The 26432-nt window shown below is 55.9% G+C and overlaps 2 protein-coding genes across 2 annotated transcripts in view; both read right to left on the bottom strand.

The window, feature by feature from the left end:
• WDR97 (WD repeat domain 97) overlaps window positions 1–3067 on the bottom strand; it is a 50919-nt gene extending 47852 nt beyond the window's left edge. The window contains exons 1-2 of the mRNA XM_048482679.1: window positions 2837–3067; window positions 1438–2027 (exon numbers count right to left, since the gene is read on the bottom strand). Coding sequence (XP_048338636.1) covers window positions 1438–2027; window positions 2837–3067 — 821 coding nt within the window. The remainder of the gene's footprint in view (window positions 1–1437; window positions 2028–2836) is intronic.
• Window positions 3068–9982: 6915 nt separating this feature from the next.
• On the bottom strand, window positions 9983–19315 carry MAF1 (MAF1 homolog, negative regulator of RNA polymerase III). Its single transcript, XM_048482619.1, has 8 exons — window positions 19015–19315; window positions 15109–15251; window positions 13875–14002; window positions 13413–13578; window positions 12415–12536; window positions 12184–12303; window positions 11940–12059; window positions 9983–11813 (listed from the first exon to the last, which is right to left on the bottom strand). Exons 2-8 carry the CDS (start codon window positions 15190–15192, stop codon window positions 11792–11794), a joined length of 762 nt encoding a protein of 253 aa, XP_048338576.1. The 5' UTR covers window positions 15193–15251; window positions 19015–19315; the 3' UTR covers window positions 9983–11791.
• Window positions 19316–26432: the final 7117 nt, after the last annotated feature.

The raw sequence follows: 26432 nt of genomic DNA, 5'->3' as shown, positions 1-26432 counted from the left end.
ACCTGGGAGTAAGCTCGGTTGCTGGCAATGGGGCTTGCTTCTGAGTAAACCTTCCTAGGGTCATGATTCACCCATTCAAAGTGTTGCACGGTTGCTTCACCAAGCTTACTCCCACATAACGTGTGCCTGGAAGCCAACCTTTTTTTCTAAACTAAAGCCTCAGAATTCAGGTTAAATTGTCGTGTTGGCACTTTGCAATAAATAACCGGGTTTTGGGTTGCAGTTTGGGCACGCGGTCTCGAAAAGGTTCGCCATCACTGTCCTAAGTGATCCATCCTAATTAATTAAGAGCCATCTAATATGTTTGTAGAGAGTTGTGTTTATTGTATTATGAAAGTGATTGTTTTATATTGCTGTGAGCCACTCTAAGCCTGCTGCAGTGAGGAGAGGAGTAGTAGTAGTAGTAGTCAGCCGCTTTGCTGCCCTGATTCAGCCCTGTCCTCTCCCTCCTGCGTCCCAGAATGCCTTGCCTCCTTCTCGTCAACCAGCCCAACATCTGCCAAATCCCACAAACCAGAACGGCTGAGCAGGGAGCTGACCGAGATGACACCTTCCACCTGTTCGGCCTTTGCTCCAGAGTCTGGGGGCCGCCTTCCGGACTCCAGGGACCCACCTCCTGCCACTGCAGAAGCTCTTATTCCCTGCCTGGATGTTTGCAAACCTATTTGTGCTGCAGGAACTCTTCTCAGAGGGCCGAGCCTGTGACTGCCAGTGGAACACGAAGCAAAGAGGACCGGCCCAAGCGGCGGATCATGCCCAAGAGGCATTTCCTTCCAGACTGTGCCACATCTAGTACTGTCACAAATATTACACCCATGCGTACTCCAACTCACTAGGTGAGTATCATTTCAACATTATCTTTCCATCACAAATATACAAAAAAATTTTTGGTAAGCACACAATCAGGTATGGCTATAAAACCTCTAGATTAGGTTTTTATTTCTGCAGTTCTTTGTCAAGCCAATAATTGTTGTACAAAGTATTCTTTTTCCTTACTCCTCTAGGTAAGAAGAGCCATTCAAGTGAAATTTGAAATTCAGTTTGGTAACTATCGTAAGAAAAAATAGTTGTGCTCCTAGAGGAGTAAGGAAGTTGGAATACGCATGGGTGTAATATTTGTGACAGTACCTGTTGTACGCCTGCCTTGATTATTATGGTGTACCACATCTAGGGCTGCCAAGCTGCAGCCTGCAACCCGCTGGGGGCAGAGACTCAACTGATATCCTGAAGTGGGGTTTTGCATTAGGACTTGCAAAAGCTCTATGGTTTGCCATGGAGTTTTGCAATTCTCTCTAACACCCTCTCTCTAACGCCATTTTCCCCATCAATTCCTTCCTCCAGTAATAAATCTCTGGCAAACGGTGGCCGTGTCCCTGTCCACGATCCCCTGGCCATGATGTGTGCTGGACCTCTTTGTAGACTGGGGGGAAACCTCACCTGCTGTGAAGTTTTGTCTTGAAGGATATCAGGGTTCCCCTGGAGAGGTCAAAGGCGGCCGCCCCCGTGTCACACGAGGCAAAGCACCGCTGGGGCTCAGTCCTGCTGGTGTCCAGGGCCAGGTGGCTGAAGACGTCTCCGGGGCCCAGGCCCTCACTTACCGTGACGCAGCAATGCAGGCTTCGGTACCCACCGCGGAAGGCCCAGATGGCCAAGTTGCCCTGGCCGGCTGTCACAATGCGGTTGAGCAGCTGGCTGTAGAGGCCACAGCTGATGGGCAGGGCCGACTGCACCTCAGAGAGCACCTTGAAGCCAGAGTCCAGCACCCAGAGACCACCCTCGTGCCAGGCCACAAAGTGGTCCGCCTGAGTGGCATAGAGCAGGCCCATCATGGCCATGGGGCCTCGCCGGCTGCTCACGTAGAAGCCGTCCTCTTTGTACAAATGCAGGCTACTCTCCGTGTCGAGCACCACGAAGACCTTCTTGAGACAATCGTGTGTGACGTGGCGCACAGGGTGGAGGAGGGTGATGCGGCCCATGCGCTGCAGGCCGTGGCTCAGGTGGGCCAGCTTCATCTCCTCGTTCTTGATCTGCAGGCAGGAGGAAGAGAAGGCCCGGGTGTACCAGCACAAGGACACGGGGGGCTGCAGGGCTTGGCCCTGGCCCGGCACTTGGGTGGGCTACCAGGAACCAGACTTGGTCCAGCTACCTGTGGGCAGGACTGATTCCCAGACCGGGGGGAGGGGTGTCACCAAGGAGAGAGGGAGGGAGGGGAGGGGCTTTTCTGGCTCTCCAGCCCCTCCCTGGAGTATACACAAAAAGCATTGCAGCTACTGGTTCAGCAGAGGTCAGGGGACAATGGACACCCAGTGGGGTTGCGTTTGCTGCTGGCAAGTGACTGGCCACTGCCCGGCCACCTGGCTCTGAGAAATTGTGTACAGGCCTTCAGACAGGGCCCTGCCTACCTGGTTTCCTGACCAGACCTCCCCCCCGCCCTTGCAAGCATGTTGCCGGCCCCCTTTCATTGTCCTGCTCCCATTTGACAAAGGGTGGGTATCCACAAAGGTCTCGTCAGATCTGAGAAGCTCAGCCAGGTCAGCCCTGGCTAGCCCTTGGATGGGAAACCGCGGAGGAACTCCAGGGTCTCTCTGCAGAAGGAGGCAACTGAACGTCTCTTGCCTTGGAAACCCCATGAGGGTCCCTGTGAGTTGGCTGTGAGAGCCTTGAGCTGCTTCCACCCATGTGGCTTAGAGCTCAGCCCCACAACCCCCATTTGCACCTCTCAGACTCAAAAACATTCCCCTGAGCCTGTGCAGAAAGCCATTTCCACCATGTACCCGCAGTCACCAACCCCAAGGGCCCAAGGTTTCCCTTGTGGGCCTGGCAAGGAGGAGGATACCTTTTCCACAGCACGTCGGAAGCTTTTCTGGAGCTGGAGCCAGAGCTGGCGCCCCCGGGTAGGCATGGTGCCCCCCTTTGCCCGGCTGGCAACGCGCCCGTTCCTGCTCAGCCAGCTCTGTTGGGAGGCTGTGGGGGGCAAAGACAGAAGACGTTGGGGACCCCAGGCACGCGTCGCTCCACTCACCCCAGGGGGCCGCCTCTTTGGCCCCTTTTTGCAGATGCTCGCCATCCCCCACAGCCCCCTCCCCAGAGGGAGCCCCTCCTGAGGGTCATCTCTTGGTGTTCCAAGATGTCCAGGCCCAAAGGATCTGGCCCAGAGGCAACTGGCAGGTGGCGTGAATGACGCTGGGGTGTAAGTGTGTGTGACCCATAGCTCCGAGTCCCTCAGGAGAGACCTGCCTCTCCCTTTTCTGCAGGAGACGGGAGCTGGGCCAGTCGCCCACACGCAAGGCAAGGCTGGAAGGGGGTGGGCAGGCGGGGTGAAGTGCCTCCTCGGAGGGCAGAAGCAGCCAGGCTGCAGTTGGAGTCAGGACTTAGGCCAGGAAGGAGCCAGGTTGCAGGGACTGAGTTTGACCTCGCGGCCCAAAAGGCAGCGAGTGTTTGTGAGCATGGGCAGAGTGCTTTCCTGCCTAGGCAGCTGTGATCAGCCCCAGGGCACCTGGCTCTGGTGTCCCATACATATTATCCTAATACTAGACACTTGTCTCAATCGTGAGTTTTTAGTTAAAAATTTTATAACGTTTGTAGAGTTCAGCAGCAGGCCAGGAAAGATACAGGGCCACCTTCCAACTTGGCAGGTCTTATAAAGAAGAGGAAGAAGAGGAGGAGCAGCTTGGATTTATACCCCACCTTTCTCTCCTGTAAGGAGACTCGGTGTGACTTACAAGCCCCTTTCCCTTCCTCTCCGCACAAAAGACACCTTGTGAGGCAGGTGGGGCTGAGAGAGTGCCAAAGAACTGTGGCAAGCCCAAGATCACCTAGCAGGAATGTAGGAATGCGGAAACACATCTGGTTCACCAGATAAGCCTCCGCCACTCAGGTGGAAGAGTGGAGAATCAAACCTGGTTCTCCAGATTAGAACCCACCTGCTCTTAACCGCAACACCACCACTGGGTCTCTGCAGCGTACAACGGTTGAAGAAATAGTGAATATATTGCTTTTCAGTTGTGAACAATTTTAGCCCAACAACTTTGATTTGAGAATTTAATGAGCGCGTTCAAAGTCCACCTGTTGCTTATCTTTGCAATCCCTTTGGGGACCACAATCACATATTATGGCTCTCGGGTCCTGTCCCCTTCTCTATGCAGTTGTGGTGAACCTTTGGCACTCCAGATGTTATGGACTACAATTCCCATCAGCCCCTGCCAGCATGGCCAATTGGCAGGGGGCGATGGGAATTGTAGTCCATAACATCTGGAGTGCCAAAGGTTCGCCACCACGGGTATAGGGACTAATCTGAGGGGCTAATCTTTGGAGTTCTGCTGGCGGCTCCCTGTCGGAGAAGGTTGCAGGCGAGCTACGGCCAGGCCTACAGGCAGGACTTTGCTGATCATTCTGCCCATCCATTAAAAACTGGCTCATCTTAAACTTGATTTGTTCAGCTCAGCTGGAGAATTGTTAGCCGACTTGATTTCTATTGCATGTTTGTTTCCGGTGATAATAGGCTCAATTAGCACCTGTGTTTACCTGCCAAATTCTTGCCTAGTAAAAAGAGTTATGTGTTATTTCAAGTGAAGTCATTAACTCAGGGAAGTTCTCTGTTTTGCTATGTCTACACCTTTCCGGTTCAGGTGGTTACGAAAGATTAGTCTTCCTCAGACGGTTTCTCTCACATAGATCCAATAAGGTTTATTTGTAACCTGTGAGGAAAATTCTCACAGAGCTTAATAGTGCAGGTCCCTAAATTAGATATGAGTTTGCGGGGCTCTCTTGGGGTTTATGCCCCAGTTATGTCGCTGTGTCCCCCGTTCTCCATCCTGAGAACAAAGGCGATCACCCTCTCAGCACCATCTGTTAGTTTTGGATTTTAGGAAGAAGAGTTTGGATTTACACCCCACCTTTCTCTCCTGTAAGGAAACTCAAGGCGGCTTACAAACTCCCTTCCCTTCCCCACAGTAGACACCTTGTGGGGCAGGTAGAGCTGAGGGAGTTCTGAGAGGACTGCGACCATCCCAAGGTCCCCCTGCAGTCTTCATGTGGAGGAGTAGGGAAACAAATCTGGTACACCCGATAAGAGTCCGCCACGCACGTGGAAGAGTGGGGAATCCAACCTGGTCCTCCAGAACTATTAGAGCCCACCTGCTCTTAACCATCTCCTTGGGAGGAGGCCAGCAGGTCCAGCAGGAACACCCCAGACTGTTGGGGGTCCCAGCAGCACCCTGTTAGTTCCAGTCTGGCTAATGAAGTCTGCGCTACAACTGCTCCCCTTCCTTTGGAGGGGCCTGCCTTTCTGCTCAGTTGGTTATAGGAGCATTCAGGTGCTTTCTGGAAACCCAACTGTCCAGCCTGCCCCAAAGAGCGTGATGAATCCTGGCAGCAGCCTTCCGCACTCAGAGCCTACCTCCTCGGCCTGCCTGGCTTCAGGCAGTTCTGCAAAGGGCTTCCAGTGGAGAGTCCTGCCCAGGAATCGTGCAGGAAGCAAACAGGACTCTGAGCTTCTGCTCCGTGCCCCACCCACCCCCCTCTGCTGCCAAGGCAGCTCTGGAATGCAAACAGCAGAGCCCTTCAACACCACGCTCCGCGCTCCATGGAGAGGGGCTGGACAGCTCACCAAAGTCAAGGCAAGAAGATGCTAATTTGATCAGAAAGAACTCTTGGTTGACAGGTACAAAAACTCCACTTTCCACGCAATGGCGAAAGCCATGGAAAAGATAAAGGAAAGCGCAGACCCCCGAGGCCACCTGCCTCCCCTGGGATGCCCCCCCCCCCACTGCCCAATAAAGGAATCCGGCTGCTTCCACTGCTTCCTGCCAGACCATGCCAAGTAGAGGTACCTTTTGCACGCGCCACTTTTGTGAAACCAGGAGCAGTTGGGGGCTCAAGATGGCCCAATCACGTAGAGTAGGAGGAGTCCCTTGCCTACGGCTAGGAGGCGGAATGGCTTCAACGCACCCGCCCCGCCACTTGCGGTGTACTGCCAGACCTGCCAAACTGCCAGAGAGCCCAAGGCTAAACTTTCTCCCCAGGCAGGAGTGAGGAATAGAGCCAGGCCAGTGTGACAGTGGTGGCAACGAATGACCCAAACCTCTCCAGCCAAGCAGAGGATGGCCAGATGCCCGCCCCCCCGGCCTCCGCTCCAGAAATTCTGCTCCTTCCCCTGCAGATCTGACCTAGTCCCTGAGAGTCGGCAACCCCAGACCTTGGATGGTGCCAGCCTGGGTTGCCAGCAGTAGTGTATCTGCCAGAGGGATATGGGGGATTAATTGACCCCGGGCGCCCCCCATTAGATCATGTGGGGGTGCCCAGCAGGAGCCTGATGTGGGCACACTGGGCGCCCCCCCCCCATGATCCCAGGCCACTGACTAAGGGCACCCATTCCCCCTGGCATGCCTCCGGTTGCCAGCCAGCTAGAAGATGCACAGCCCTCGTAGCAGGCCGATCTGCAGAATTCTATGGAGAGTGTTTTTCCGTTGGAGCTGGTCAAAGGCACAGCCACAGTGGGCAACTGAAAAGTTGGCATCCCTCCCCCGAGACAGCCCAGAGATGGCAAGAGAGATGTGTTGTTTGGCCGAACACCCTGATCTTTACAATCACCTTGTAAAGTGTTGTTTGGCGGAACCCAACCCCCCCCCCCCCCCGATAGCCCCAGACTAGTCGGATGTCAGAAGCCAAGCAGGGCAGGTCCCAGCATGTATTTTTTGGAAGGGAGACCAGCAGCGTGATGTTGGGGGGGGGGGGGGGGAACGGTCTCTTGCCTTGAACACCAGAGGAGGGGGAGGTCGCCACAAGTCAGCTGCGACTTGAGGGCAAAAACAAACAGATAAAAACCTCAGACTCCCCCAAGCGGAGATGGGATTTACCTGGGTACCTGCCGGGCGTGGAGAGCTGTGTTGCCATGGAGACGGAGTTCTGTTTACAAGCAGGGCTGTCCCGGCACCCAGGAGGAAGCCTCTGGCCAGGCCGGCCGTCAACCCTTTGCAGCCCCTCCTGCGTGGGAGGGCCGGGAGTTGGGCTGCTGGTTCTCAGGAGACCACCAGTTGGGCCTCTGGGCTGGGATGGTTATTTTTGAACCCATGCGGTGTACAAGAGGCACAATCAAACCCACCCCCGCCCCCCGCTTCCATCAGCCGTGTTCCTGAGCAGACGGCCATGTTGGAAGAGGGCGCTCCCAGTTGCTCTGACCTTGATCCGCACAGTCTTCGCTGGCTCCCTTGCTGAATGTCCACCAGCACTCAGGAGCAGGCGGAGGAGCCCACAGCTCACCCTGGGTCTGTCTTGCTTGGAGAAGACTTCCTCTATTCCTGATAACTAAGTAAGGTAGCTGATGTATGAGATTTGTTCTTTTGCCAGGGTGCACTGAAATTTAGCCTCATACGAAGGAGCATAATGAAGACTTTCTCTGAGAGGCATATGTAGAGAACCTCGTCATCCTTTTATGTAAAGAACAATTATGTGTCAAACTTAGAAAGATTTATCTCAACGTGTAGATTGTCAGTTTTCTATAGAACGGGCCATGCGAGAGACTGAGCCAGACTTCCATGGTGACGGTCAAAGATTTAGGTGAGACACCTCTGAAGAGGCCAGCCACAGATGCAGGCAAAACGTTAGGAACAAGATCCACCAGACCACGGCCACACAGCCCAGAAAACCCACCAGAACCAGTTGAATCCGGCTGTGAAAGCCTTCGACAATACATTGAGTTGAGATATCTTCTCTTGGCGCGTGCTGGGCTCCAAAGCATTTCATAGCATTCGGAGATAACCATCCGAAACCTGTTTTTTGCCTTGGGAATCAAAACTAACTTTAGAAGAAGAGTCTGGATTTATACCCCCTCATCATTTCTCTCCCCACAACAGATACCCTGTGAGGTTGGTGGGGCTGAGAGAGTTCTGAGAGAACCGTGACTGACCCAAGGTCATTCACCAGGAATGTGTAGGATGGGGAAACAAATTCAGTTCACCAGATTGTGCAGGAATAAGGAATCAAACCCGGTTCTCCAGATTAGAGTCCACCTGCTCTTAACCCCTACACCGTGCTGGCTCCCCACACCTAGCTAAATTAGATTTTTTTCACATCCTTTTTTTTTTACAGTTATCACTATAGCACTTGGCATTTCCATTTACCTGACATTCTTGCCAAATAAAAAGTTATGTCGTTTCCATAGAAGTTGTCAGCTCATAGGAAGCTCAATGCATTGTCAAAGGCTCTCATGGCCGGAATCACTGGGGTGTTGTGGGGTTTCTGGGTCATATTCCAGTAGCATTTTCTCCTGACGTTTCTCTGAAGGTGCCAGCCATGATGCAGGTGAAACATCAGGAGAAAATGCTACTGGAACACGGCCACACAGCCTGGAAAACCCACAACACCTCACAGGAAGCTCTTTGCTGGTAATAGTCAAACACTTGGACTCATTGTACAATAAAATATACAGCCCATTTAAAGAGGGTGTATCTTACTTAGGATGCAATGAAGTTTGCTGCCTCATCGCTAACGAGAACTATTCTCACAAAGGGAAGCCGTGCAGACCCTTAGCTATAACTAGACGGGGTCTTCAAATCAAATGCAACAGACCTCCACCAGAGCCCTGCCTGTCAGAGGAGACAAGATCAGGGATCTGACTGGGGGGAAAGGACACGTGTGGGCCCCAGAACATTCAGGGTCACTCGTCTCTGGCCCACCTGCCCCCAACAACCTATTCAGAGCCCCGACCAAAACTATGGGAATGTTTGTATCCCGGCTGCAGGGACCGTTAACTGCTGGGCTGCCAGGAGTCAGCCTCTCAACGCTTGCATCTAGAAGAAGACGACAAAGAGTTTGGATTTATATTCCCCCTCTATCTCCTGTAAGGAAACTCAGAGGGGCTTACAAACTCCTTTCCCTTCCCCCCTCATAGCAAACACCCTGTGAGGTGGGTGGGGCTGAGAGAACTCCGAAGAACTGTGACTAGCCCAAGGTCACCCAGCTGGCGTGTGTGTTGGAGTACACAAGCTAATCCGGTTCCCCAGATCAGCCTCCACAGCTCATGTGGCAGAGTGGGGAATCAAACCCGGTTCTCCAGATTAGAGTGCACCTCCACTTAACCACTTCACTATGCAGGGCTCTCTCGTGAGGACAGTGGAAGAATATGATTGAGGGATGTCAACTCCTGCCTGCCGTGACCCCAGCGGTGCAGAGGCCGCTCTGCCATGCTGGCTGGCCCCGCTACCCTTCCAGGCGTGGCAAACAACCTGAGCCAGAGTGTGCGGCTCTCTGCCCCTTCCTTTGAATGAATCGGCCCATGGGGGTGGGATCAAAGGGAAGGACTGGCAGGAGGGAACCGTCATGACCCTCTGCCATCTTAGCCAGGGTCCTGCCATGTTTCTATGGAGAGCTCAATACTGGAGCAACCTTGAGAATCATTTGCCTTTCTCCCTCTTCCAGTCTGCCCTTATCTGGTTGCTACAATTGGAGTGGGTGGTGAGTGGGTGGGACTCGGTAACTTCTTCCCAAGTTCTCACCACCTGAGGAATGTGTGTATGTGTGAGTGAGTGTGTGTGTGAGAGTACTTTCATGCCACAAGGAAGGTGGGGGGGGGGGAAGTGTTGTGGGCCTGATGTATCTATGCTGGGGGACATCATGCTTTGCCTGCTCTAATGTACTCAGTTCGGACAATAAAAGACCACAGCTTTTCTGCGCTTGCAATCAATAAAAAAAGAATCCTGCTTTCAAAGATCTGATTCATTTACGGGACAAGTCTGGAGTTCTGACAGGAGGGCCCTGAAAGACCCCCAGAAATGCTAAGCCAAAGGGCTGTGGAGGGCACTCCTCTGCCCCAGCCCCGTGCTATCCGCAGCACTGCTAAGGCCCTGCTCCAACTCAGGGCCTGCCTCCTGCTGCTCCTGGGTCGCAGCCGTAGCAGGCCTCAAAGCCCCGGGGCCGGTTGGGGCGGCCCGGGCAGTTCTGCTGCCCCACAGTCAGCACTCACATTCCAGGCAGGCAGAGACACTTTAAACCACAGAAAAAAATTTATAGCTGCAACAGTAAATGGCTAAGCAACATCTTTAAAACAAGGAGGCAAACAAGCACACGGGGGGGGGGGGAGCCCAAGTCCTGTGCTACCTGTGTGGGGAGGGGTCAGAGGGAGGGAGAGGCACAGGTCAGGGAGGACCCCTGCACGAGATTCCCAGGTAGGCCAGGCAGGTGGAGGGGCCCTCAGTCTTGTCCCCGGCTGGAGGAACCCTCGTTCAGCTGCCAAGGACTGGAAGGGAGCCAATCAGTTGGGGCAGGAGGCCATTCCGCAAGCAAGAAGCCATCCAGATAATGAGGTGGCGTGGAAAGAATCAGTGCAGCGCTTGATCGGCCGTTTGAAAAAGGAGCCCAACTTCTCCAAGGCCCTACCGGCCCCCTCAGAACCCACCGGCCCTGCCTGGTCCACATACCAGATGCCCCAGCAAAAGGCACGCCACACATCCTGGGCTACCGGATCTTCCACCTGGGACCGCATGGTCCAAGGCAGCTGCACAGAGCTCTGGGGGAGCGGCATCGTTGGCAGAAGACCCGTCTGGCTAGGACGGGCGATGGAACAGCATGAACTCCCTCGGTGGGGGATCCCCAAGGGCTGGGGCGGGAAAAAAGCAGCCGGGTCCTGTGAGTCTGCCTGCCACAGGCCGGAGCAACTTTCTGGGCAGGCCGAACACCAGCTGCTGGCGGGGGCGACGCTTTCGAGGCAGCCCAGCTGTACAGGTGGAGGAGGATACCTAAGAGACTGGTGCCACCCCCCACCCCAGGTCAGGGGCTACGAAATAGAAGGCCCCCGCTTGGGAGGTGGGTTTTTTTGTCAGGCAAGCAGTCAGGCCTGCTGGTGGTGGAAGCGTCAGCCTGGAGGGCAGTTCCGAGAAGGGAACGTGTGTGTGTGGGCGGATGCTGTACCGGAGAGGTCCTGGCAAACGGAGAGCCTCTTTTGCTCTTCCGCAGCTTAGCCAAGTGGCCCCCCGCCCTCTCCCCCTAAGGCCTTTTCTCCTTCCCCACTCCCGCCAGCAAGGGAGCTAAATCGGAGCCCAGAACAGGACCGAGAAAAGGGCCACCTGCTCACCACACAGCAGAGGAAAGAGAGGCCCCTCCTGAGAGTCAGCGAATGGAGAGGGACAGAAGGGCCCGCTGAGCAGGGGTGGGCAGGAGGCCAGCCAGTTCAGGTCTGCGGGGTGGTGGGGGGTGGGTGGGCATGGAGCACAGGCTCAGGGGTGAGAATATAAAAATAAACTCTGCAGGCTTTGGGGGAAGCAAAGCATCATGGGCGACACACCCAAGCCCAGCTCTCTGCAAGGCTGCTGTCCGCTTGCTCAGGGCCAGAAGTCTCAGGTAAGTTTTTAAGGGGGGGGGCACACAGGGGGAAACCCTCCCCCCACGAGTCCAGCTTCCACTTTCCCTCCAGCAGCCTTCAGCATCTGTTGCAAAAGCGGGAAATGTAAAAAGGCGCTCCGAGCCGCAGCTAAGGAGCAGCCCAACGGACCACTGGAAACAGACGGACAGGGCCTGGAGCCAACCAGCCCCAGGAGAGGCCTCGTTTTGCCCCTCCCCCTCTCACTGACGGGGCCTCCAACAGACAGAGTTCCTCAGTCAAAGGCTGGAGAGGGAAGTCCTTAGGGAGGGGCCTGCCCTGCTCCGGAAGGGGACGGAATGGCTGGAGGGCAGCCCCAGGCACCGGCCGGTCACGCAGCATCCGCAGGGCAGGCAGCTGGGGCAGGAGGAGGTTGGGGGCGGCAGGGGGGGGGCTCCAGCGGCAGGGCCATCCTCAGGGAAGGGCAGTCCCGGGCCATCACATGCAGATCACTTGCCTCCTGTGAACAGAAGAAGCCGGGAGAGGCCGTCACAGCTCAGCTCCCTCGCCCTCGGGCCCCAGCACAGGCAGGCTTGAGGATCAGCTCCCCCATCCCCTTCAACTGCAACAGTGCGGTGCTGCTCACCGGTCCTCCTCCATGCTGCTCCCGTCCTGGTCACAAGCCTCGGCAGTCTCCTCAGTTTCATCCTCGCTCAGCTCCATGTCCAACTCGTTGCCTGCCTCCGGGCGGGGGTACGTGGAGCCACTAGGAAGACAAAGCGCCCATCAGGATGAGGTTGCCTGCCTGCCTGCCGGCCAGCCCAAAGAGGGGTGGGGCAGAGCAGCCCAGTTCAGCGCAGCCACAGGGACCGGCCGGGCCCCTCCCTGACCTGATGGAGCGGCAGGTGAAGAAGACGATGCGCTTGAGCCGCTTGTTGTAGAAAAAGTAGTTGAAGGACCACAGGCTGCCCTCCTCTCCGAAGGGGTCCGAGTCCAGGTCCGGGTTGTAGCTGCGGCACAGAACAGGGGCAAGTTGGGGACAGGCTCTCGACCCGAGTCAGAGCACCGCGGGGCCGGCCCCGCCCACCCTGGGCACCAGCCCAATGCACGAGGAGGCCAACCTGTAGATGTCACACTCTGATAGGCAGATCTCCTGGTCCACGGCATCCCACAGGTGGGGCTTCAGGGCAGTGAAATCCTCTCGCACGGCAGAGAAGAGGCTGCAGTTCACAGCATTCACCACCTGCCGACAGAGAGAGAGGGAGAGAGAGAGAGAGAGAAAACACCCTCAGTTGGGACTTCAAAACTTGCAGGGAACCATGTGGTGGGCCACCCCCCACCCCCCCCACGACCACTGGGCAGATGCGTCCTATGAGGCCAGGGGGTCTCTGAGCCATACTCCCCCTGGAAGACACCCCAGTGCCTCAGCAGTCCTCAGCAGCAGAGGTGCTGAAGGGAAGAGCCATGTGAGGGTACCAGCAGTGCCTGTAGGGAATCTCCCTATGTAAGTCTGCAGCCAGTGTGGAATCAACCGGTCCACATGGACTGCTCTACTAGCTTCCTGATCTGCTTCATGCCTGTTCTTGTTCCCTGACCCCTGGGCTCTGCTTTTGGAATATGCAACCAGGCTCTGGATTGTGGTCTTGGATTCCAGACTGTGACTTCTGGAGCGTGGCCAGAGCACACCTGTTGTCAAACCCCGTGGTGACTGGGACTTGCCTCCCACCTAGTGGCCAAGACACAGGCACTCAGACCTGGGGCCCCCTCCCCTCCCCTGCTAGACCCAGCTGACTTGCCAGGCTCAGGAAGGCCTCAGTCTGGGCAGGGTACCATTGATGGGGCTCCAGGACACAAAGGCCAGGCGGGCCGTCGTACCAAGCAGAGGCCTTCCGCAGCACACGCCAGCATCCGAGAATGCCTCAGGGAGAAGTCCCAGCCCCACCCCTGTGCTCCCCCTGGGCAGAGGGGAAACACGGGAGCCCGGCCCTGTGGCCTGCTGAGGACATTCTGGCCCATCTGCTGTGGATCCCCCGTGAGCACCTCGCACTCAGAAACCCCCAGCGGGGGGGGGGGGCACAGCAAGATGGGGAGCAGCCCCGGGGACCCTGCAGGCCCTCACCCAGTTGAGACTCGGCTCCCGGCTGAACTCGTGACTCTTGGCAGCGCTGAAGTCGTAGTCTGGACGGAAGGACTCGTTGAGGGTGGCGATCAGGTAGAAGAGAGTCTTGCGGCTGCACTTGTCACTGAGCGGTCCCTCCTCGTCGCCACTCTGGCTCTTGCTGAGCCTGGGAAGCAGGACAGGGCAGGGTGAGCGCCCACGCCCCCCCCCCAGGGCAAAGGCCAGCTGGCTGGAAAGCCCCCCCCGTCCTTAAGCAGGACCCCCGTTCTGCCGCTGGCCCTGCACCAGGCTGCCCCCCCTCCCCTCCCCTCCTCCGGAGCCACAGCCTCCCCAGTCTCAGGCTGCCCCCCTCCGCCCCACAGCTCCGTGCTGCAGAAGGGGCAGGACCTCCACCCCTCTCCCACGTGGTGCAGCCCGCACAACTTGCCGGCCTTGCCCGCCCAGAGGGGCCGGCCTTCCTACCTGCTGGGGCTGATGCCCGTTGTCTGAGGGGGAGACAGGGCCTCGAGGACGTGCGGCTGGCCCTCCTGGCAGAACTGCTTGAACAGGTGCTTGTCGTCTCCAGCCATCTTGCACGAGTAGCTCTCGATCTCTTGGGGAACCGCGAAGCTCCTGAAGCAGTGGCGAGCCGGGGCGGGCAATACTGTGGCACAAAGGCTACCCCACAGCTCTCTGGGACTACAACTCAGACTAATCCCACAGCGACTCGCAAGGCAGGCTCCTGGAATGACTGACAGCCGTGGAAACTCTCACCAGTCTGACTGACAAAGGACTCAGCTGGGACAGGTAGAAACTGGCAGCCACGTGTGCCACTAGGCCCCTTGCAAATGGCCACGGCTTCCCTGGGCTCTGGCACAGCAGCTGGCGCTGAGGGCAGGGAGTGGAAAGAGGCCCGACTCACAGCACCCAACAGAGCGGGCCCTGCGCCCGTGCCCTCCCAGGTTAGCCTGATCTCGTTCGATCTTAGAAGTCAGGCAGGGTGGGCTCTGGTTAGGACTTGGACGGGAGGCTACCCAGAAAGGGCAGGATCACTAGGCAGGTGCTGGCAATGGCTAACCATCTCTTGCCTTTACCTGGACGGCCTAGGTAGCCCAACATCAGGTACCAGAAGGTAAGCAGGGTCGGCCCTGGTTAATACTTGGATGGAAGTCCACCAAGAAAGTCCCGGGCTGCTATGCGGTGGCAGGCAACAGCGAACCTCCTCTAAATGTCTCTTGCCTTGAAAACCGCATGAAGGGGGCCACGGGTCGGCTGCGACTCGGTGCCGTTTCCTACGACCACGGGGCACTATTTCAGCAGGCAGCGGAGGATAAGATGCATAATCATGGGTTTCAACTACAGGTGTGGAATTATCAGTAGGACAAGCTTCTTAACAATAAGAGCAGCTCAACGGTGGAATCAGCTGCTCAAGAGTGTTGTGGATTCTCCCTCCCTGGAGGGGTTTGGCGGAAGCTGGATGATTATTTCTCAGGGTTTCTGAGTTACACGGGGGAAAGGAGGGAGCTGCATGGCCTTTAGCGCCCTTCCCACTTTTTAGATCAAAGATTCTATGAACACTTCTTCCTCACCTCCCGCCACCCCTTGTTTCTGGCTCATTACTAACATGGGGTTTAAGAGGCCTGCAAGGTCCCCCAGCATCTTGGGGCCCCCCGTGCCTCAATACCGAAGACTGACCCCCTTCCATGTCAAGCTCAAACCTGCCAATGATGTGCGCATCTCCTGTCTCCACCGTTAGCTGAGAGTTTAGCGCTTCAAAACGTGAGTTTTCCAATAGCTTCATCGCTGTGTCTCTTGAGGCCAGAACAATCTTCAGTGGTGTGGCTCCGCGGCGGAAACTTCCTATCACAGCCAGAGAGAGCAAAAGGGTCCATAGTTGAGATGGGAAGGCCCAGAAACCCACCCACTAAATATAGGAGGAAATACAACTCCCCACCCCCCATGGAAATATGAGGGAAGAACTGGGGAGAAAAACTCATATGGTTTTTTTTTTCTCTTTTACTCACTCAAAAATATGTAGCCTGAAAAAGTCTGACGTGGCTTTAAAAATATATGCAGATTCATACGGAAAACGCCCATCAGGCTACTAGCCACGGTGACTGAAAGAAGCCTCCATATCCAAAGGTAGTAAACCTTTGAATGCCAGCACTGGGATGCAGCGTTAGCTTCAACGCCCTGCAGTTTGGCCTTCCAGCACAACCGGTTGGTTGCCGGGTGAAAGAGGATGCTGCCCTAGATGGACTGCTGGTTTGCTCTGGCAGGGCCTCCTGGGTGTTTGTGTGGCTGTTTCAATTTGTCCAGTGGAAAAACTGAGAAATCTGCGAAGCTCCAATGAAATATGTTCTCCTTGCAAATAAATAAAGTGCATTTTAAGATCAGGTTTCACCCATTACACACATACAGTGTGAAAAGGTCTGCTTTCAACTTTGCCAGTGAAAAAGATAGAACAATAGAACAATGAAAAAAAACTATGATTTTTGTTCTTTTTTGGAATGTTTCAAATTTACGGAATAGTTTTATTCAAAATGTATAGTATGAAATGTTTGATGTCAAACAATCTACAATGTTAGATAATAATTCCTGGGTATAGAACAAAGATCGAAACGTTCTCAAGAATTTCTTTTTGTTTAAATGTAAATAATTCCAGTGTTCAGGGTCAACACATTATTAAAGCGTTCAGTGTTGTATTTAGTTTAATATCCAAATGTGCCAACAGTCTGACTTATTCCAATTGTACAACTGTTTCTGCCCAAACAATACATTTTTTTTCTTACTATAGGTATATACTTTAAAATTCCATAAACTTCCCACCTTGTTTATTTTTATGTGCTAAGTTACAAAAGGATTTTTTTTAATGTTACTGAATATTTCATATATTTCAATTTCTTCTAAAAAATTTGCTTTTTTGCTTAAGACCCCCCCCCCCCTTCAAAATTTCTGGTAATTTTTAGCTAGTCAACCATGCAACCAGAGTTTGTAAAGGCTGAATAAGGGAAGCCACCCACTAGAGAGGCGGCCAGCAGCTCAAGGCTGGACTCTGAGGCAGGCCAAGGGACTTGGCTGACTCCTTCAAGTTGGTTGTTTGCCACTGGAAGCCTGATAGTTGGGCTGGGCAAAAGTTTTGATCAGACAGGATGTAAACATCGGGTACCAGTGGAATAGTATCCAAGTCTTCACATTCCTTTTCCAGGACTTTGGAAACTTGATACCCACAGGCCTGCTTATACCAAAGCTGTAACCAGAGCCCTTGCAGACAAGTACAGGACATACCACATGTCTGCTTTATCTTGACCTTGATCAAGGACAGGCAAGAGAAGATATGATGATGGGGGGGGGGGGGGGGAGAGAGAATCGGAGTCAAGTCTCGGGGGCCCAAGAACACATGGCGGGGAACTCTGGAGGGAAAACTTTTGAGCAACTGAAGGGGTTAAGTCAGTGTTAAGCAAAGAATGCTGGCCAGACCCATGCAAAAGAAGACTGTGAAAGCAAGACTCCAAACCCCCAGAAGGGGCAACGACTGAGATGACCAAACCTCTGGGGGCTTTGATAATAGGAACCAGACCACAGCCTCTTCCACTGTCTGTGGAATATATTGTTTTCTTCTTACTGCATTACTTTTTATTTTTGTACTTCCATTTTATTGCCCTGTTTATAACCCATGACACCTGTTCCTTTTTTGTGCTGTTTCGCAGTTACAAGGTCCCAGCCCCACTACAGTTTGGTGACTGTCTTGTACTATTTGACTGCACAGTTTTATGCCACATGCACCTGAAGTCTCAGGGAGGAAGGTGAGCTATAAATAAAGTAAATGAAACATTAAATAATTACATAATCCGGGGGGGGGGGGGGGAGGGAGAGAGAGGTTTTAAACAGCAGGGCAGGCTGACTGAAAATGAGGCATGATCAACGATCTACACCTGGGGAACCCATGGATGCCGAAACGCAGAGACCTTATGGAAGGTACAACACTGGGGAGAGCACATACTCATGCTCACATACACACACACTTACTGCACACCATCATTCACTCTAGCCCCCCTCCCCAATCACCCCCCAGGCTGGTGCTGGGGCAACATGCCCAGGAGAACACAAATAGCGGAAACCTCTAATCCAGCCAGAGCCCAGTGCTGCCCCGGGGAAATATCATCTTGTTTTTTTTAGGCACGGAATAAAAGCAGCTGCATCCCCTGAGCCTGAAGGTCACCCAACAAGTGGGGAGGGGGAGAGGAACAAGGTCCTCCACAGATCAGAGAGAGTGCAGCTTTGCTTAAGTTTTACTGGAGAAAAGAACCACTTGAGCACAGGCTGGGCTGCGTGGAGGAGGGGGATGGCGGAGAGCGTCACACATCTAGCCACGTCCAGCACCAAAAGAAAATCTGGCCTGGTGCAAAATTCCCACTGGGGGAAAGGATCTTGTTCCCGCCACAAAGCAAGCGACCTCACCTTCCGCCAGGCCGGAGGACCTGCAGGGCTTCGTGCACGGGGACAAGGTTGTGCAGCTGCTTATACAGCAGGGTGTGCAGCCAAGCTTTGTGGCCCAAGAGAGCAGTGAGGGGAACTCTGGGGAGGAGGGCACCTGGGGCAGCCGCAGGGGGTGCACAGCCAGGAGCAGCAGTGGTGTAGTGGCTAAGAGCAGGTGCACTCTGATCTGGAGGAACCGGGTTTGATTCCCAGCTCTGCCGCCTGAGCTGTGGAGGCTTATCTGGGGAATTCAGATTAGCCTGTGCACTCCCACACACGCCAGCTGGGTGACCTTGGGCTAGTCACAGTTCTTCTGAGCTCTCTCAGCCCCACCCACCTCACAGGGTGTTTGTTGTGAGGGGGGAAGTGCAAGGGAGATTGTCAGCCCCTTTGAGTCTCCTGCAGGAGAGAAAGGAGGGGGGATATAAATCCAAACTCTTCTTCTTCTTCTTCTTCTTCTTCTTCTTCTTCTTCTTCTTCTTCTTCTTCTCCTCTCCCAGAGACAGGAGGAGAAAGACAGCCCCGCCCCTCCCCCTGGCTGAAGTTGGGATGTCAGAAAATCTGATCAATGCGCAGCTATCAGCGCTATATGTATATTTGACAGCCGAGTCTGCAACATGCTCACAGGGGAGATGGCTGCGGTTGGCCGCAGGGCAAGGAAAGTAGAGTCGCAGCTGCTCAGTGCGGGGGCCCGGCCTGGCCGGGGTGGTGGGGGCCCGGGCAGCGGGCTCGCGCCGCCAACTGCAGAGCGTGGGGAAGCGGTGAAACATGCTAGGACTGATAGGGCGGGCGGACGCTCTCCTGGGTGGAGCCTCGACCGGTGCCCAGCACAGACCCCGCGGCCTCTCCCAGAGCACCGGCCCCGAGAAGGGCTCAGCGGTGCCCGTCGTGGGTTGCTGCTGCCCGGGCCAGCCTGGCCTCTTCTGGGCAGCTGCAGCCAGTCCTCTCCGCCAGAACTACGCATCCCAGCATGCCGCGCGCCCACAAACGTCTGCCCCCAGCATGCCGCGCGAAGAGTGGCCCAAGAGACTCCGACTCCCAGAGTGCAGCGCGCCCTCGGCCCAGGGCCCGCAGGCCCACCTTTGACGCGAGGCATGTCGGGAGGCGTAGTCCGGCCGCTGACGGCCCCGCTACAGTCACAAACCTGCTGTGGCGCCCGGCGGGCCGCTTCTCCTTCAGGGCCTGCAGACCGTCGAGCGGCGCCCTCTCCGCAGGGAACGCGAGCGCGGCGGCAAAGCCGTCTCAGCCGCCGTGGCCGTCCGCCTCCTCCCAGCGGCCCGCCACGGCCCCGCCCGCCTCGACATGTCCCCGGGTGCTGGGGACGGCGCTGCCCACTGATCGAGCCCCCCGGACCGGCCTCCCGCTGCCGACCTCCCCTCAGAGCGAAGCGGACGACCGGACACCTCTGGCTCCAGACCGCGACGACAACAAGCGCCAGGGGCCCCGCCCGTTGCGGACCGCGATTGGACCCGGGCCGCCTCGCGAGTGCCTATTGGGCCAGAAGGGTGTCGATCGCGCGGCCCTGAGGGCGCCATTGGCTGAACCTGACGCTGATCACTGGCATCCCCGCCCCCTCGCTCGCGATACAGCTTGTCCTATAGACTATACCGCGAGGGGCGCTGTTGGGCCGTCGGAGGAACAAAGACGGAGGGGGCGGGGCGCGCTGGCCCCGCCCCCTCGGGCCGTTCTGTCAAGGTGGGGTGCGCCTATGCAAATAGATGTAGAATATTTTTAAATGGTTTATGAGATTTGCATACCACTCTCCCCCCAGTGCTCAGGGTGCTGAATAACAGCTGCAAAATGACGATATCAATAATATAATAATGACCAGCGTAACCATAACATCAATGAACATAGAATAAATAACATAACATTATAACATCTCATTCTAACTACAATGAATACAGCATTTCAAACCTAGAATTATAACAACAAACATCAGCAATAAAGCATCATATCAAGTATCAGTAATCATAACATAAAATCATAAATTATACAAAGCAAAATACTCATAACAACAAACATCATTAGTAGCATAACAACAATAATGGCGACTTTCTTTTTCAATAACATACAACAAAACAACACAATGACCCAAGAACTAACCCCCCCTATCAACTGGCCCGGACCAACCAAATGTCCCACCTGCCACTGCCTGCATTTTCACTCCCCGTCATGTTTATTTTATGCCCTTGGGTCCCTTGCAGTTCGCCCTGGACCTATGGAGCGACCGAGGGCTGCGGGCCAGGCGGTGGGGCTCAGGTCGGGGAACCCACCAGGAATCGGAGGAGGGGGCTGGGGTGAAGCAGGAGCGGTGCAGCGGGATCCTGATTCCAGCCAGCCAAGTGCTGCAGCAGACTGAGGCCACCCCGGTCCCTCAAAGGTTCTTCCACTGACCCAGTGAATTGCTCTGGGCAGCCCGTTGCCCGCGTGCAAAAGCCCTCTTGAGTCGTTTTGCACCCTTTGTGGAAAGCCCGGAGAGCAGGAGCCCTCCTGGCCGCCACAGGGGCCACCGCAGAGAAGGCCCTTCCATGGCCAGGGACTGATCCCGAGCTGAGCAGAAGAAACCATACCGGCGCCCGCCCAAGAAACACCTGGGATACGCTACGCTGTAGATACTCGCCGTAAGCCCGACACCACCACTAGCACACTTCGCTGTGTAAGCCGTAAACCGGCGAGTTCAACCGGGCGCGCATAGGAATGCAAATGGGATCGAGGCGGGAAGCGGAGACCGAGCGGGGGCGGCCAATGGCGGGGCGTTTTAACCGTGCGGAAATGTTGGTGGCGAACCTTTTGCCTCCAGATTATTTTGCATAGACTGCAATTCCATCGGCTGCCAGCATGGTAATCAGCCCATGCTGGCGAAACGTAAATATCCTAACTTATCTGGAGCATAAAAAAATTCGCCACCTAACTTCAAACTGTAGAAACCCCGTCCTCCCTCCTCGGGAGGCGGCGCTGAACCTCCGGGCGGGGCGGGAATTTCAGACCAGCAGCGGTCGCTGGGCTTTGGAGTTCCGCCAGAGGAGGGCGGCGGCGCGGGATGGACCAGCCACGCCCCACCTCCCCGGAGGCAGGCGAAGGCGAATGGAGCCCGCCACTCGCGTTGCGTAGGAGGTTTGGGCAGGGCGGAGCACAGGGGGAACGGAAGATCGCGACCTGGCACTGGCCGCCCTCGTCCCAACTGGAGGGCGCGTCAGGAGACGAAAGGGCGGGGCGCTTGCCTGAGGCGGGCGACGGAAGCTGAAGCCAGCGCCTGCTGCTTCCGCATCCGTCCGGCGGGGCTGGGGGGCGGATGGCGTCGGCGGCGATCGGGGAGCGCGGGCTCGGCAGTGCGCAGCGTCGGCGCGCGGGCGCAAGGTGCCCGCGGCCCTCCCCGCTCCTCTCCGGGCCGCGCAGGGCAGCTGCCTCCTTCAGCCTGCAGCTCAGCGCCGCGCCCGACCAGGACCGCCCGCATCGGCGAGGGCGGAGCCGGGCGCTCAGGGCGAAGCGGTGGGAAGCGGGAGGCGCCGGACGAAGTGGCAGGGGCAGGGAGCCCTGCGGGGAGGGCGCCTGAGCCTGCTGCCCTGCCCGACGATGGGGCGGCTCTGGGGAGGAGGGAGGGGAGGGTCTCTGCGCCAGCGTCCTCCCTCCCCACCGGCAGGACAAGATGGGGAAGTCGCCGTCGTCGGCTGGCCTCAGGCTTCCTCCCTGTCGGGGCTTCATTATTTCCACCCGGGGTGGGGACGGAGGAGATGGGGAGGCCCCCCGACGCAGCAGCAGCAGCAGATGCTGCAGGGCGGGTCTCCTGCTCCCTACAAGGAGAACCTGGTCGGGCCACTCATCCTGCCGGGTCCTTTGCTCTGTGTGTGGCGGGAGGAGGGCTGCCGAGAAGCCAGTCAGGTGGCGGGGGCGCAGCAGCGTGTTCCCGGGGGGGGGGGGCAGGGGGGTTGAGGTCGATGCGAGGCTGTCATCGTTCAGGCGGGTTGGGGCAGCTTGTTCTCGTGCAGCCTCAACGCGGCCTTCTCCGCCTTTGAGAGAGCCTGGTGGAGTACAGCCTCAGAGGTTTCCACGAGAGACTCGTGCCCACAGGCTGAAAGTGTGGCTCGCAGACGGCCCCATTTATCTTCCAGCTGAGGATGACCATGAGGCGCATGAATGAGTGGGCGGTCGTCAGCAGCTCCTTCAGGAAGTCAGAAAGGTCAGCTGCTGCCAGAAGGCTGGCAAAGGCAGGCGTTAGGTCAGAGATGGCCGGCCCGTATCATGCCAAGCACGCTGTATTGCAGCCAGGAGGCCAGATGCTCACACCTGTGGGTGATGAACATGGCCCATTAGGAGGAACTGCCAAGTAGGGCCTCTGTGAGCATCAACCTGAGAGCAGAGGAGAGTCGGAGGTGCTGATAAACTTCTTCACCATTGCATTGTGCGGAGAATGGCCTCAGACTGTGTCGTTGAAGACTTGGCTAATACCAGTCCTGGAGCCTTCAAATGGGTTGGCTGGCAGGGCATAAGATATTACCCATCCTGTTGTGCCAAGGCTGGCCTGTGCTTGCTGGCGGCGCCAGTGCATCTGTGAGGAGTCCTGTGCAAGGCTCCCAGCAGTAGTAACCATTCTGTGTTTAAATAACACAGTAATAACAGTACGTGAATAGTTGCTGGCCGGATCTCACAGCCCTTTATTATCTGCTGCCTCCCACTTCTTAAGGGCGGTGTGCATTGATAAGATCTATAATGCCTAGATCGCTGTCTAGAGTTTATTGACTTTCCAGAATTTAGCGTTCTAGAGCTTCAAGAAGCCTCTTCTTGATGCAGCTGCCAGTAGAGTTAAGAACCGCAAATGTTCCCCAGGGAATACTGATTCGTCCCCTGCACTCTGCCATTGCTTTGCAGTCCCGTGTCGGGCTTCCAGGGCAGCTCTGGGACAAGTCTCTGGGTCTCTGACGTCCTCCCTGTCTCTCCCCAGCTGCGACCGCACGTGATGACTGGAAAGATCTCATCTCCTCCATCACTCAATGCTACGAATTCTCTACCCATCAGAGCCAGAACGTCTCTGCCCTTAGAGCTGGCTATGAAGGTTGGTGGCTGGCAGGACTGAAGGAGGGCCGCACTGGAGGCTGCAAGAAATCTGGCTTGCTCAACTGTTTCAGTGGACAAAGTAAAGCGTTGGAGGGCGGACAATGGCAAAACTTACTAGGAAAGACCTTGGTTGTGCAACCTGAGACTGTCCATATGATGCGTCGTGCTTGAAAGAAATAGTGTCCTTCCCCTCGAATTGCTTCCTTGGCACCACAAAAGTCTGCAGTCCTCAGGGACAGGGCATCAGTGGGGTTGGGACCTTTCCTCTGACCACTCTGAGGTGGGGAGACAGGGGTGTCTCTGAGAGATTGTTAGTCTGTGCCAAGGGGCAGTGAGGAGGAATGCATTGCTGCAGATGTCATTTGGAGCTTGTAGAAATGGGCTCGAGGAGCATGATCCTGCATGGTGGCGAGAAGCCTCCTGAAATTGTTTGGTTCGAAAGCCAGATTTTTTGGCGGGAGGGAATGTTGTGACTGCTTGAAGCTTCCCTGCGGGCGGGCAGCTTGGAGAGTAAGAAGACTGGTCAGCCCTGCTTATCTATGTGTCCTTCTCTCCATGAAGACCTGGCGTTCCAACTGTCTGTGGCTATTGGAGAAACAAGACCAGGAAGAGGCTGTCGCGTGCCACAGCGGTGGCTCCAGCAGCAGGCTGCTCTGTCCTGCTGAAGGAGTCTTGCTACCCGCGAGGCGAGATCAGGTCTGTGTGCCCGGCGTGGAGCCAGTGAGCAGGCCAGCTTCCCCTGAAATTGTAGGGCCATCCTGATGGTGTGGCACTTTCTCCTGCTTGTCATCTGGCTCACGTGTCCTTCCTGCAGCATGAAGGTGGGCGTGGGAAGATACTCACGTTATCAGCTATTTATCACCATTAGTCCACGTATACCACGTTGCTGCTCTCCGACCAGAAGGTGGCGAGTGGCTGAGGGCAGGGGAAAGGGGAGCAGAAAGAGGCAGAGGAATCTCTTTCTGCCTTTTGCTCTCTCACCCAAGGTGTTCCCTGTCAGGGAGGGGTCAGAAACTTCAGGAGTCATAACAGAGGACTAATAGCTTGGACTAATTAGTTCCTTTTCTGCCTTTGAAGGTCTTTCCAGAATTATGGCTTTCACCCTAAGCGTCCAAGCGTGGATTGGCCGGCCAGTGTCTCTGTGTGGGCTGACCCCGGACCTGTAGGCTCCCTACGGGATCTGCAAAAGGATGGAACCGCGGCCTTTCTCTACTTATACCGGCCAAGGTGCGAAGCTTTCTCAAACAGCTACAAAGGAAAAGGACAGGGTGGGTGCTGCTGCAGCCAGCCCACCTTCGCTCTTGGGCGGCTCTAATGTTGGGCAGCCATCACTCCAGCCCTCTGCCCAAGACGGGTGGGTGGCCCTCACCGCTTGCATCCCGGTGCCAGCCTCCTCCTCCTCCTCTGTCTCCCTGCAAGGAGGAGTAGCGTTCTCCCTGGTGCATTTTCACCCAGCAGGTGCATCGCATGGAAGCAGAAGGTGGATCGAGGAGAGGCTGTCTGCGCTGCAGCCTCTCTCCAGCTTCCCTTCCCAGCCACCTCGAGAGCCCCTCCAGGGGGTTGCCCCCCTTCCCACCCAGGTAGGGACCCTCTGTCCCTATTGGGAGCAGCCTCAATCCTAGGGGGGACTGTGGCCCGAAGGGGGGGGGGCACCAGAAGACACTTGACGACTCAGCCAGAAGTCCCTCTGCTTGTCTTGCAGGCTGGGTGAGTGGGTGCCCCACCTGCACGTTCATCAGCACAAGCCACCATCTGGCTTAGTAGAGAGTATTGCAGCACTGACCGGCCCTGCTGCTTCGTTGGTTCCTGGCAGCTACAGACCAGATGGCCATTGGAGCCTGCATTTGAGGATGCAGCAGAGAAAAGAAAGGAATCTTCTTGATTACCAGCAGATGAGGAATCCGCGGCTTTCTCACGCTCAAAAGCTCTGTGGGAGGAGAATCCCAGTTGCTGCCCTGGGTAGAATCAGCGAATGTTCTGTGGTCTTAGCAAGGTCTGGCTGGATGTAGTGGGCAGCAGCTGCCCTTCAGCGTGATCTTCATCTTTATGATCTGTTCCTCACCTGTGAGTTGTCGTCTTGTTATTTTGTGTGTCGTGTTCAGGCTGGGTTGTGAGTTATTGGTGGAGAAATAAAGAATGCAGAAGTGAGATTGGTAGCAGGACTACCTTTCTGGAGAGTGACGGAAAGACGTAGGGGAAAACTACTCAGGGTAATCTCCCACAGTAGCGGGTAATAACTATGCTGAAGCCTGGGAAGAAAACCCACGAGCGAAATTGGAGTGCAAATGTGCCTTCCCAATTGATGGCCGTGGGGGCCCTAGGCTAAAGGTTTCAGCAGGCTGTGCACGCGCAAGGAGAGTGGTGCGGCCGAGTGGGCAATTGCTGGGGTGGCATTGGCGAGAACAAGATTACTCGCGGAGTTAAAGGGGGCCCGCAAGCGTAGTGAGGTGGGCAGAGGGTGAGAATAAGAAGTGATAAAAAGCGTCTGCTTGAATTTGAAGGAAGTATAGGAAGAAGCATGTTTGGAAAGTATTTGGAGTTACATGTTTGGGGAAACCAGTTTGAAATGAGGCCAGAGATTTACATTTTACTGCTTTAGTTACCTGAAATGCACTACTTATACTTCAGTGTCTAGAGTGGCGTTATTTGGTAGTCGTTTATGGGGTTTTGAGAGTAAAATGCTGTAGTTCTCCCTTGAGCTAGAAGGACATCTTGTGGATGGTTCCCCGTGGGGGGGAGAGCAGAATGAGGCCTTCCTCTCTATGGAAGGACCTGCTCCTTTGCTCCAGTGTGATTCCTGCCTCCCAAGGGGGGGAGTAGCATGCTTCACAGTTACCTGCTCCTCCACCCCTGCCTCTTTGTGCATTTGTTCCTCTTTTGTCTCCTTCCTCTCTCCCTTACTCCTGAATTCTCCAACCTACCCTTGCCGGGATTGCTGGCCCTCTTCTCCTGATCTTTACAGCTTCCCTCTCCGGGGAGCCTTACAGGTGGTGGAGACACCTCCCAGCCTCTTAAAGATGTGGTGGGGCTCCAGCTCAACCTCCTCTCAAGGAGATATAGGGGCCATGCTGGCAGGGGCTGATGGGAATTGTAGTCCATAACATCTGGAGCGCCAAAGGTTCGCCACCACGCAACTAGGCTGTGAAACCCCCCGTCCTCCTCCCCCTCCTCGGGGAGGCGGCGCTGAGCCTGCTCGGGCGGGGGGCGGGGCTTCAGGCCAGCGGCGGTCCTTTGGGCTTTGAGTTCCGCCAGAGGGAGGGGCGGCGGCGCGGGGATGGACCAGCCACGCCCCCACCTCCCGGAGGCGAGCGAGCGAATGGGCCCCGCCCTCGCGTTGCGTAGGAGGTTTGGGCAAGAGGGGGCGGAGCACAGGGGGAACGAGAGGAAAGGTCACGTGACCTGGCGCGGCCCCGCCCCTCGTCCCAACTGGAGGGCGCGTCAGGGAGACGAAGGGCGGGGCTGCCTGAGGCGGGCGACGGAAGCGGAAACGCGCCTGCTGCTTCCGCA

This window comes from Sphaerodactylus townsendi, unplaced genomic scaffold (assembly GCF_021028975.2).
Source record: "Sphaerodactylus townsendi isolate TG3544 unplaced genomic scaffold, MPM_Stown_v2.3 scaffold_19, whole genome shotgun sequence".
Lineage (NCBI taxonomy): Eukaryota > Metazoa > Chordata > Lepidosauria > Squamata > Sphaerodactylidae > Sphaerodactylus > Sphaerodactylus townsendi.
This window is presented reverse-complemented; position numbering and strand designations above follow the sequence as displayed.